The 13,525-nt window shown below is 34.7% G+C and overlaps 1 protein-coding gene across 1 annotated transcript in view; it reads left to right on the top strand.

Moving 5' to 3' along the window:
- DPY19L2 (dpy-19 like 2) overlaps positions 1-12,415 on the top strand; it is a 102,919-nt gene extending 90,504 nt beyond the window's left edge. The window contains exons 20-22 of the mRNA XM_058569085.1: positions 1,444-1,543; positions 2,863-2,988; positions 12,253-12,415. Of these exons, the coding sequence (XP_058425068.1) occupies positions 1,444-1,543; positions 2,863-2,988; positions 12,253-12,403 (377 nt within the window). The 3' untranslated portion in view covers positions 12,404-12,415. The remainder of the gene's footprint in view (positions 1-1,443; positions 1,544-2,862; positions 2,989-12,252) is intronic.
- Positions 12,416-13,525: the final 1,110 nt, after the last annotated feature.

Genomic DNA, 13,525 nt, shown 5'->3' with positions numbered 1-13,525 from the left:
TTATTCTTTCCCTGTCGAGCTCATATTTACTTCACCAAGAGAAAAGAAGCAGGTGGGGATTATTTCTTCCCCTCGCTCTGCCGTAGGTGGTTTCTCCTCAGTAGTTCCAGCTCTTGCTGGACAGGCTTTCCTAGTTTCTTCTGGATGACCCTGGCCGTGGGCTTTTGGGCCCTCTAGCCCAGGGTTTCTCAACCTTGGCACTGCTGACATTAGAGGCTGTCCTGTGCATCGCAGAATATTCAGCAGCCCTTCCATCTACCCAGCAGATGCCAATAGCACCCTCTGCCACAGGGTGCCAACCAAAAATGTCCCTAGAAGTTGACAGTGTCTCTAGGAAACAAAGTCACCCCTGTTTGAGAACCATTGCTCTAGCGTGATAACCAAAATAAATACACATTTCTAGTTCAATTGATTATTTTCCAATTTAAGGCATATAAAAGAGATTTTCATTCAAAGTTACATTTAGAATGCTTAGTTATATTTGAAAGTGAACATTCCATTATTTACAGTAGATCTGAATAACATGCTTTGCTCTTACTAGTGATTTTATTGTGCCAATTAAAAATTGTCATAACCTTTATATAATCATTTATTATACAAAAGTGCAGGAAGTAAGCATTTGATCTTTTTGTCTTCCAAGAGACAAAACTGAAACTGAAGCCAGACAGGAGATTTTAGTGTATCCCTTGTTATAATCAAAAGGCAATACATTTGTACATGCCATACTCCAAAAAATACTACTAACACGTAATGAAATGATTTGATGGAATGTCTAAATTATATAAAGTCAAACAAAAACTAAGAAAACTTAATTATGAATGTTTAAGGATGATCTGAGGGAAAAAAAACAATGCTTTCCTCTGGCAAGTCCTCAGGTTTACAGTTCACAACCTGCAAAAAGTTGTTTTTAAAGATATATCATAAGACTTGTCCTGTATAAGAGTCTCTCAGTTCCTAGGGTTTTAAATTATTGGAACAAGATATGAAATTTTGCAATTCTTTCTAGTCCTGTGTCTTTGTAGTACTATCTCTTAGCATAGTGCTTGAATGTGGCAGGAAGCTGTAGTGAAGTGGCTCAGAGGGTGGGCTCAGATACTTCCTCGCTGTGTAGTCTTGGGCAAGTCACCTAACTTTGCTGTGTCTCAGTTTCCTCATTTACAAAATAAGAATAACATAGAACTCACCTCAAAGTTGTGAAAATTAAATTGTTTAATCCTAGTAAAAATATTTAGCACAGTTCCTGGCACCAAGATAGCATTGAACAGAAAGTTGGCTATTATTATAGTAGTCAATCAGTAAATATTGAGTGAAGAAAAAAAATGATGTCCATGGTTATTATTTAAATGTTCTTAATCTTTCTTAATTTAGGTTCAAATATTATAGATAAGTAACTTTTGATTTTCTTTAAAACGTGTTATTAAGGAAGATAATCTTGTTTTTCAGATGCTGTATTCGCAGGTACCATGCCTATAATGGCAAGTGTCAAGCTCTCGACTCTTCACCCCATTGTGAATCACCCACATTACGAGGATGCAGACTTGAGGTTGGTAACTGATAGAATATTTCAACCAGACACACTTACAACCTAAACTGACTCTTAGTAGTAGGGAAAAATTTTTACACACACACACCTTCTCATCCTTGTATTCATGATAGAAATTTAAAAAAATGTAAAATAACCATCCAGAAATTACAAAATGTACCTGTTGACTCTAAAGCAAGCTTAGTAAACCTCTGAAAACTGAAAAAAGCAAAAGCCAATTTTTCTCAAAATGAAAACTGTGTCACATTTATGACTAGTCTGTGTGAGTGTGGAGGGGTATGTGTGTGTTCCAGTAAAACTCCTAAGTAATAGTAGTAGAAAGTGGGATGGGTTTGGCTCATGGCCGTGGTTTGCCAGTCCCTGCTCTAGATTCCACAATCTCTCTGCCTGATTTAAGAAACCATTCTCGATCTTACTGGTGGCCAATGACTAGCCTTTTTTAACAGAAAAAGTACACGAAATTTACTATATTACATGCCTTTATGAAAATTTAGAGTGTTCTTTTGCTAGCTGATTATGAGAACTCCAGTTTCCATTGAGGTCTGAAAGTTTTGTTTTCCTTAAATGACTTAAAAAATCATTTTAGGAACTGTCAGGGTAATTGTTTTCTTTTAATACATTTTTGGCCTATTGTTAGAGGTAAAATTTTAAATTATTTAAAGTTTTATGTCTGTCTATGGAGATTGGGCATCCCATGTGTTTGAAATCCTAAGAAATATCTAATGCATAAATGGTAATTTGTTCAGGAATTTCATAAAAACTCCAATTTAGGGCCAAATCATCTATTGTACCCTATTATAGTGAACATCCCTAAAATTTCTCAGGGATCTGTTAAGGCGCGGTCTCTACCTGACTGCTACCCTGGATGTCCACTGTCTAAATGTTCTATTTCCTACGTGCGGCGGCAACTCATATGCTTTTCAGAGCTTCTGTAGATGAAATTATCTGCCAAAATCTATATTTTCACTATATTCAGCCTCTACCGAATGTGTTCCATGAGCAGATTATTTTATGAATTATGCAAAGCAAATTTTGTATTCTGAACTATCATCCTGCTACCCAACTCTAGACATTAAAGTGGTTTATGCACTAACAAGCAATACCTGCAAAATTCAAACTGCTGGAAGTTTTAGCACATGCAAAATATAAGTAGGAATATGGAAATTGCTATCCCCAAAATAATTCATGCTGTTTGGGGGTCACATATATCAGTGCTCCTTTCAATGAGCATTGAGATTTTAATTGCTAGCAAAATTTCTGTAATCCATTTTATTATCATTTATTTAAAAAAATTTTTAACCTGTCGTTTGAATTTAAAGGGCCCGGACAAAAGTAGTTTATTCTACATACAGTCGAAAATCTGTAAAAGAAGTGAGAGATAAATTGTTGGCATTACATGTGAATTATTACGTCTTAGAAGAGGCTTGGTGCATTGTGAGAACTAAGTGAGTATGAGCGCTCTGCTATATGACATAGTATTTTTTTAAGCAACAAATGTTTAACTTTATTACAGTAGTCCTGATTCTTTAAGAATTTTTATTCTAAATAAATTCCATTAAAATATTACCCTGATATTTTATTTAAAATTATTTCATGTAGGAAAGTAAAATTATACTATCATTTAAGTAAAACCTTATTTCAAAAAATTATAGTATATTTTAGTATCCTATTTTTTCATTTTAATTTAATATCTTAAACTTAGCTTTTTTTCCCGTAATTTTTCAAGTTTTTCTGATAACTTTTATTAGATGTCTGAAATACAGATTTGAATTCACAGAAAAGCGAGGTATTACCATTCTGCTACTATAGCTGAGTTACATTGGATTTATAAGACTTATAAGAAAAATTTCACATAAAAGGACATAATAAGAAATGTTACTAATTAAAATTTTTAAATTTCTAAATTTTGAATCTCTAAAAATCATAAAATTTTAAATGTTTAATGGATATCTTGAGGCCTTGGTTTAGACTCCTTGATTGTAGTAGGTCTAACATCTAAGTAAGACTCCTTAGTTGTAGTAAGTCTAACATTAAGAATTTTCATTTCTTCAATGGATAATTAGGAATAGGGTATAACAAATTTTTGAAAAGCTAAGTTCAGAAATTTTAGTAGCTAATTTTTATATCAAATTTTAATATCAAATATATCTAGGAAGAAAAGGCATCTTGCAAAAGAAGAAACAGGAACATCATAATAATTTAATTTAAAATTTAGTAAGACAAAGTAGACTTCAGAACAAAGCATATTACCACAAAGATGGACATTTAATAATGACAAAAGGATTAATTTATCAAAAATACATAGCAATTCTAAATGTGTATACATCTAAACAGAGCTTCAAAGTACACAAAGTAAAAATGTGTAGAATTTAAAAGAAAAAATTTATATGGAACAACAAAAGACCCCTAATAGCCAAAGGAATTCTGAGAAAAAAAGAATGAAGCTGGAGGTATCACAGTCCTTGATTTCAAAATATACAACAAAGCCATAGTAATCAAAACAGCATGGTACTGGTACAAAAACAAACACACAGATCAATGGAACAAAATTGAGAGCCCAGAAATAAACCCACACATCTGTAGACAGCTAATTTTTGACAAGGGAGCCAAGAACATACAATGGAGAAAGGAAAGTCACTTTAATAAATGGTGCTGGGAAAACTGGACAGCCACATGCAAAAAAATGAAAGTAGAGCATTATCTTACACCATACACAAACATTAACTCAAAATGGATTAAAGACTTGAATGGAAGACCCGAAACCATGAAACTTCTAGAGAAAACATAAGCAGTCTGCTCTTCGACATTGGTCTTAGCAATGTATTTTCAAGTACTGTGTCTGACTGGGCAAGGGAAACAATAGAAAAAATAAACAAATGGGACTACATCAACATAAAAAGCTTCTGCACAGCAAAGGAAACCATCAACAAAACGAAAAGACAGCCTAACAATTGGGAGAAGATATTTGCAAACCTTATATCTGATAAGGGGTTAATCTCCAAAATATATAAAGAACTCAGAGATCTCAACAACAAAAAAACTACCAACCCAATTAAAAAATGGGCAAAAGACCTGAACAGACATTTCTCCAAAGAAGATAGCCAGATGGCCAACAAGCACAGAAAAAGATATTCAACATCATTAACTATCAGGGAAATGCAAATCAAAACTATAGTGAGATATCACCTCACGCCCATCAGAATGGCTATAATTAACAAGACAGGAAACAACAGGTGTTGGAGAGCATGTGGAGAAAAGGGAACTCTGCTGGTGGGCGTGCAAACTGGTGCAGCAACTATGGAAAACAGTATGGAGAGTCCTCAAAAAATTAAGAATAGAACTACTATACAATCCAGCTATCCCATTGCTGGATATTTATCCAAAGAACATGAAATCACAAATGCATAAAGATACATGCACCCCTGTGTTCATTGCAGCGTTATTCACAATAGCCAAGACTTGGAAGCAACCTAAGTGCCCATCAAGGGATGAATGGATAAAGAAGATGTGGTGTATATACACAATGGAATACTACTCAGCCATGAGAAATGATGAAATCCAGCTATTTGTGACAACATGGATGGACCTTGAGGGTATTATGTTAAGGGAAGTAAGTCAGAGGGAGAAAGTCAAATACCATATGAAGTCACTCATAAGTAGAAGATAAAAGCAACAAGAAACAAACACTTAGAGGCAGAGATTGGATTGGTGGTTACCAGAGGGGAAAGTGGGAGGGAGGAGGGTGAAAGGGATGATTAGGCACGTGTGTGTGGTGATGGATTGTAATTAGTCTTTGGGTGGTGAACATGATGTAATCTATGCAGAAATAGAAGTATAATGATGTGTACCTGAAATGTATATAATGTTAAAAACCAATGTTACCGCCAAAAAAAAAAAAGACATAAAATACAGCTATTGTCAAAAAGAAAAAAATAAGCAAATCTTCAGTCATAGTTGGAAATGTTAACATTCCTTTCTCCACTGAGAAAAGTAGATGAAATGTCAGTAAGGATATAAAAGAGATGAACAACAAATAGTATCAAATAACCTGACCTAATTGACATTTACAGAACACAACAGGAAACAGCTGCAGAAGACACGTTCTGTTCAAGGACACGTGGGATGTTCACAACGAGAGAACATATGCTGGGCCGTAAAAATGGTCTCAATATGGTTAAAAGATTTGCAATTATACAGGATTAAATTAGAAATCAATAATAGATATCTACTAAATCCATACATATTTGGAAATTAGGCAGTAAACTTATGGATAACTTATGGGTCAAAGAAAAAAACACCACAAGGGAAATTAAAAAATACTGTTTTTTACTTGAATGGAAAAGGGATCTTCTCAACAATGTTGCTGATCTAACTGGATATCTGTATAGAAGAAAAGTTGAACCCCATGACCCATACTACACCATACACAAAAATTAACTTGATATGGATTACAGAACTAAATATAAAAATTAAAATTGTAAAGATTCTTTAGAACACAGAGTACTAACCATAAAAAAAATCAATGAATTGTGGGCCAGCCCCAGTGGCCTAGTGGTTAAGTTCAGCGTGTTCCACTTCGGTGGCCTGGGTTCAGTTCCCAAGTGCGGGCCTACACCACTCGTCAGTGGCTGTGCTGTGGCAGTGGCTCACATACAAAATAGAGGAAGATTGGCCACAGAGGTTAACTCAGGGTGAATCTTCCTCAGCAAAAAAGAAGATTGGCAACAGATATTAGCTCAGGGGAAATCTTCCTTAGCAAAAAAAAATATATCAATAAATTATATACATCAAAATTGAAATATTTTCATCAAAAGATATTGTTAAGAGAATGAAAAGGCAGGCTACAGACTGGGAGAAGATATTTGCAAAGCATATGTCTGATAAAGGACTTATAAATATAGTTTATATAAAGAAATTATACAAATTAATAATAAAATGACAGTACAATTGAAAATGGGCAAAGACTTGGACAACATCATTCACCAAAGAAGATGTGTGAATGACCAGTAAATAGATGAAAAGTTGCTCAATATTCAAGGATACGCAAATTAAAACCACAATTACACGTATTCTAGAACAGATAAAATTTAAAAAACTAAAATACCCAATGGAGAGGATACAGATTAACTGGAAATATCTTACATTGCTAATGGGAGTAAAAATATACAACCATTTTGGAGAACTATTTGGAGGCTGCTTATAAAATTTGAGCATATATCTACCATCAGCAATTCCATTCCTAGGAATTTAAACAAGAGAAATTAAAACATGTGTCCACAAATGTTATAGCAGCTGTATTCCTAATAGCTCAAACTGGAAACAACCCAAATATCTATCAAGAGAAGAATGAATAAATAAATTGTGGTATATTCATACAATAGAATACTACTCAGCCATAAAAAGGAACAAACCACTGATATGGGGAGAAAAAAATTAATTTCAAAAACATGCTGAGTAAAAGAAGCCAAACACAAGAGAGTACATATCATATGATTCCATTTCTATGAAATTCAAAACAGGCAAAACTAATCAATGGGAATAGAAATCAGAATAGTGGTTGGCTGTGGTGGAGCGGAAGATGGGAGAATATACAGGTCTGAGGAACTTTTGTTTTTCTTTTCTCTAGAGTGATGGCAGTGCTCATCTTGATTCACATGTTTGTTCTATGGGTGTATGCGTTTGTCAAAACTCATGGAACTGTACACTAAAATCCAGGCATTTTTACTTATAATTCATTATACCTCAGTAAAAAGTTACTCTCAATATAAAGATAAATTTTTATGCGAACAACTCTTTTAAAGTTCTATGACTAAAAAACCTTTTAGAACTATTGCTAATAGACTTCTGAGAACACCAGGAATAAGGTCCAAAGCAAGAATAACAAATTTTTTCTCAAGACAATTCTTATTGGTAGTATTAGTGTAGACCATGTTTGAAAAGGATTCTGAAAACACACCTGGGCTCAGACTGAAAAACAGCTGTGATTGATTAGTAATTCCTGTTATGGGTTTGGCATTAAGAACCAGATGGGTATGTACAAGGCAGTGCCATCTCTTAGATAGAAAGCACTAAGATACAGCTTGTTTTCACAAAATCGGCTGCTTCTACTTTTCTTCACAACTGTATTCTATTAAGTGTTACATACTCCTTGCCTAAAGGTCCTCAGACTATGACATAGAAGGAAAATAATGTAAAATTCTAATTGGCTTTTATAGTTTAGACAAACTGAATTTAGGACTTATTGGTCTAAGGTCCAAAATAATTAAACATAAGACCCATAAGAAACCAGTTTTAGAGCATTTCAGTTAATATTGGCAAGAAGAGGTTGAGTTATTTCTCCCAGAGATTACAATTATAAGAACTAGGTGAAAACACAAGCACTCTTTACTTTGCATGCTACTATATTCACTGAAACTCGGGCTTGTCAAAACTATGTCCTCGCTTTGCATGGTTCCATGGAAGCTCAGTGTCACGTTAACTGAAACTCATCTATATTGGAACCATGTCCTCTCTAAGAGTTATCATGGAACTATTTAAAGCAAGGACATAGTTCCAGTGTGTATATGCTTCAGTTAATAGGATGCCATGCAAAGCTAGGATGGACTGTATTTAAAACGACTATTTGAAGACTCTGGAAAGTGACACAGAAGCAGGGAGAAACTTGGAAAAAACTTACTCTTAAAGAACTTCTATGATTTTGTGACTTTCTTACCTGAGAGCACTTCATAAACCACCCTCTCCCTGCCTCAGGTATAGCAGAAAGTCACAGCCTACTGGCTTGAGGGGACAGACGAAAGACTTCTGAGTAGCAAAGCAGCTGGATATTTAAAGGACACGTTTTGGAAGCAAGAGCACTGCAGAAGGGCTGAAATCTAAAATCTGACTATAAATTCTGCCTAAATCATTGGTTAACTACTATTCTACACTTTCCCATGGGCAACCCCAAGGAGCCTAGAGAAAGGGCAGGCAGTAACTAGGGCAAGGAGTCTATCCTTGAAAGACAGAACTTCTCTTCGTGAAATTTGCTAATTTCCTGTGCTTTTGACTAGGTATATTCCCCAACTTGCACCATACCCCAGGAAACAGAAAGTAGAATCATGACTCACTCAAGGTATCAGGAGCAGAAAAAAGGGATACCAAAGAAACTACACATTTAGGGGATAACCCCTGAAGCAAGGGAAATACAGAGAAGATGGGCCTCCAAATATGAGTATAACTCTGCCCATGGCTGATAAAAACACAAGGAAAGCCCCAGGGCTAAAAAAAGAAGTAACTGGAATCTTCAGAAACTGAGAAGAGGGGCCGGCCCCATGGCGTAGCAGTTAAGTGTGCATGGTCTGCTGCTGGCGGCCTGGGTTTGGATCCCAGGCGTGCACCGAGTTGAATCTGTGGGTGCAGGCCATGCTGTGGCGGCGTCCCATATAACATGGAGGAAGATAGGCACAGATGTTAGCTCAGGGCCAATCTTCCACAGCAAAAAGAGGAGGATAGTCATGGATGTTAGCTCAGGGCTGATCTTCCTCACAAAAAAAAAAGAAAAACCTGAGAAGAGAGAGCTGCTGCACATGACAGGAGATCCAGGCAAGTTAATTGCCTATGGAACAAAAACAACAAATAGACAATTATTAGAAGAACAAAACAGATTCCAGCATCACTACAATGTATTATCTATAGTGTCCAGTTTCCAACCAAAAATTAATAGACCTGCAAAAAAAAAATGGGAAAATATGACCAGTGCTCAGGAAAAAAAGGCAGTTAGTCTAAACTTATTCAAGTAGGTCCAGATATTGGATTTAGCAGTCAAAGACTGCAAAGCTGCTATTATAGTCAAAGAATTAAGGAAAATATGGTATCAGTAAATGATGAGATATGGAGTCTCAATAGAGAAATAAAAACAGCCTCCCTAGAAAAATGGAAATTCTAGAGCTGAAAAGTATAATAAGTAAAATGAAAATCCTTTATGTGCTCAACAACAGATTTGATATGACAACAGAAAAAAGTCAGTGAATTTGAAGGTAGATCCAAGAAAAAGTAGCCAATCCAAAAAAACAGGGATCGAAAAGATTGAAGAAAAATAACCAAAGCCATAGAGACCTGTGTAATATTTAGTTCAACACATGAGTAATATAGTACCAGAAAGAATGAAAGAAAGAAAAGTGGCAGGAAAAAAATACTTGAAAAACTGTTGGCCAAGAATTTCTCAAGTTTGCCGAAAGCCATTAGCTTAGAGATCCAGTAAGCTCAACAAATCCAACTAGGGTAAACCCAAGGAAAACCACACCAAGGCACATCATAGTCAAACTGGTGACAAAGGAAGAGAGAAGAGAAAATGTTGAAAGAAACAAGAGAGAAGTGATGTGATATGTTCAACACTTGACTTCTTCTCATAAACAATGGAATTCAATGGACATTGGAATAATAATTCAAAATACAGTCACCCCTCAGTATCTGCAGGGGATTGATTCCAAGACCCCCTGTGGATACCAAAATCCATGGATGCTCGAGTCCCTTATATGATATGGCATAGTATTTGCATATAACCTATGCAATCCTCCTATATACTTGAAATCATCTCTAGATTACTTGTAATACTAATACAATGTAAATGCTGTATAAATAGTTGTTATATGTATTGTTTAGGCAATAATGACGAGGAAAAAAGTTGCACATTTTCAGTACAGATGCAACCATCATAGGCCTTTTAATCCACAATTGGTTGAATCTGTGGATGCAGAACCTGTAGATACAGAGGGCCAGCTGTACTGAAGAAAAGTCAATCAATAATTCCATACTCAATGAAACTATGAACTATCCTTTTAAAATTAAGGCTAATAAAGACATTAAAATCAGTAAAATCTAAGATAACTTGTTGCTAAAAGACATACACTTGAAGATGGAACAAAAGTTCTATAGGCTGATGGGAATTGATACCAGATGGTAACTCAGATATACACGATATACTGAAATGCACTGGAAATGGTAAATATGTGGATAAATATTAATCACTATATATGTATATGTATTTTTTCTTCTCTGAACATTTTTAAAAGACATGACTATTTAAAGCAAAGATGATACCATTATAATTTTGAGTTTATAATGTAAATAGTTTGAATATGCATGACACTAATAGCACAAGAAAGGGAAGTAAATGGAATTAAAATCTATGATTTACTGGAAATAATTCAATTTTAATGTTAAGTAAATTGTGATACATTGAAGATGCCTGTTGTAATCCCTAGAACAACCACTAAAAAAAAATGCAAAAAAAATAATTAATGAGCCAGTAGACTTTTTCTTGACATAAAAGAAATCAATAAAGAGAAACAGGTGATCAAAAAGGGGATGAAACAAATAGAAGAAAAAAGACAATTCACAAGCCTTAGTCAAACCATATGAGTATTTGCAAGTATGAATGGGGACTAAACACTCCAATCAAAAGGCAGAGATTGGCAGACTGAATACAAAGCAAACTCCAACTATGTGCTGCCTATAAGAGATGCATTTTAAATACAAATACATTGAAGGAAAGGTTGAAGGAAAAAGGATGAAAATGTTGCCATGTGAGTAACATAAGAAAGCTGAAGTGGATATGTATTAATATCTAGCATATTCTAGGAAAGGCAAAACGATAGTGCAGAAAGATCAGTATCAGTGGTTGCCTAGGCTATGTTTAGGGGAGGGGTTGACTGCAAAAGGTACAAGGGAACTTGTTGGGGTGATGGAAGTTTCTGTATAATGATTATGGTGGTGCTTATACACCTGTATGCATTTGGCCATACTTATAAAACTTTACACATAAAATGGGTGAATTTTACTGTACATAAATTATACCTCAATATAGCTATTAAAAATGTAGAACCCAGGGGCCGGCCCGGTGGCGCAAGCGGTTAAGTGCGCGCGCTCCGCTGCGGCGGCCCGGGGTTCACTGGTTTGGATCCCGGGCGCGCACCGATGCACTGCTTGGTAAGCCATGCTGTGGCGGCGTCCCATATAAAGTGGAGGAAGATGGGCACCGATGTTAGCCCAGGGCCGTCTTTCTCAGCAAAAAGAGGAGGATTGGCGGATGTTAGCTCAGGGCTGATCTCCTCACCAAAAAAAAAAAAAAAAAAAAAAAAAAAATGTAGAACCCAATTTTGCCTGACTTCTTCCCTTTAATGACTCTCATGCAAGGTTATTCTCAAGTGAGAAATATTGTCTCAGCCACCCAACCCAAGATGGGAAAGGGTTGAGGAAAACAAACTTGGCATAAAAGCTTCCCTTCCTTGCCTTGGACTTTATGTTTTCATGCTAATCCAAGTCACATTAAGCTCAAAAATATAAAATTCAACAGGAATTAGATTATATTTCCTCTAATTTGTCTCATTCTATTACTAATGGGCCTCATGTTTACATGGCAATATTATGTAGAAAATATATTTATATTTAATTTTGAAAATAAATTTTATATATTTCTGAATGTGTATTGAACCTTTATTATTCGGTTCAATAATATATTGGTTATTTGGTTAACTGGAACATAAAAATGCAACATACTTAATTTCATTTTTATCTCTAAATGTTGAACTTATGTTTTTTGAAATGATGCTTTAAAATCTTTAATTTATTGTTAGTCTCTAAAAATCTAGGAGAAACTTTATAATTTACCTATTTCCTCTAGATATGAATGCATTTTTAATATGGATATATATGTACCTATTTTATTTCAGGCCTGGTTGCAGTATGCTTGAAATTTGGGATGTGGAAGACCCTTCCAATGCAGCTAACCCTCCCTTATGTAGCATCTTACTCAAGGATGCAAGGCCTTACTTTACCACAGTCTTTCAGAATAGTATGTACAGAGTGTTAAAGGTTAACTGAGAATGAGACTACCGTTACACTGTGGTACAAAGAAGTGTGTCAAAAACAATCATTTTTTGGCTTATTTACAGTAATAAAAATCACAAGCTTTAATAAGGGACCCTTAAAAAGAAGATAATAAAAATGATTTCAAGTGTTTCTAATTACTAAAAGGTAAATTATTTCATTGTTTTCCATTGAATGTCAGCCTTATTAAGCTTGTCATTTAAATGATTAAATCATTTCATACTGCATAAACAAATGTTCATCTTAAAGTTTGAAAGAAAACTGTATGTAAAAGAACAATGAAATTTAATAAATCAAGGATATGTACATCCTTTTGTATCCAACTAGGTGAATTGCTTCCGATTTTCTCTAGAACCAGGATGTACCAGCTGAAACTCTAAACCGTTTAGAATAGACTAATACAGTTTTCTGAAATGACACTTTCTTAAGATCCTGATACTGATCACAGCTTCTTTACCTCTGTGAGGAAATTTGTAACCATGTGTCTATTAAGTTTGTTTTTGCTTTTACTAGCCCTCAGGAAAGATATTTAATAGCTTTTAATAACTTTTTTGGTATCATTTCATACAAGTTAAGTATTTTTAAAAACAGCTTATTTTGTAATGTTTTGAATCTCTTGAAATTTATTTACCCAACCAGATAAGTATTTTCTACTGATTATTTCTTAACCTAAGTCCAACAGGTTATTAATCTGTCTATAGAATCCAGTGGTTTTTCTTTTAATATCCAGGTAAAATAAAAATTGCTATGGTACGCAGCCAAATTTGGGAGTTAAACAGAATCATAAAAGAAAATTTAGTTAAATTTATTAAACGAGGTTTTAACATTCTAGATCTGAATGAAGCAAAGGCATTTTCATCTTGATAGCCCCGTAGCTCATTGGAATAGTCTTTCTTTCTAGTCACCATCTTTATAATAACATATTTTTAAGTTCTCATTTATTTTTGGTTTTGGATGGAAAGGTGACGTTTTATAAATTGTCTCCTCTAATATAAAACCTATCCAATAATAATGCTTTGAAAAGTGGTAAATAGTTATCTTGAAGATACTGTTACCAAATGCAAAGATAAACACTCTTTTTCTCTGCTTGGTAGATATTAAATATGCCACATCTAT

The sequence above is a fragment of the Diceros bicornis genome, chromosome 3 (genome assembly GCF_020826845.1).
Source record: "Diceros bicornis minor isolate mBicDic1 chromosome 3, mDicBic1.mat.cur, whole genome shotgun sequence".
NCBI lineage: Eukaryota > Metazoa > Chordata > Mammalia > Perissodactyla > Rhinocerotidae > Diceros > Diceros bicornis.
The sequence above is the reverse complement of the archived record's forward strand: the minus strand, read 5'-3'. Positions and strand labels throughout refer to the sequence as shown.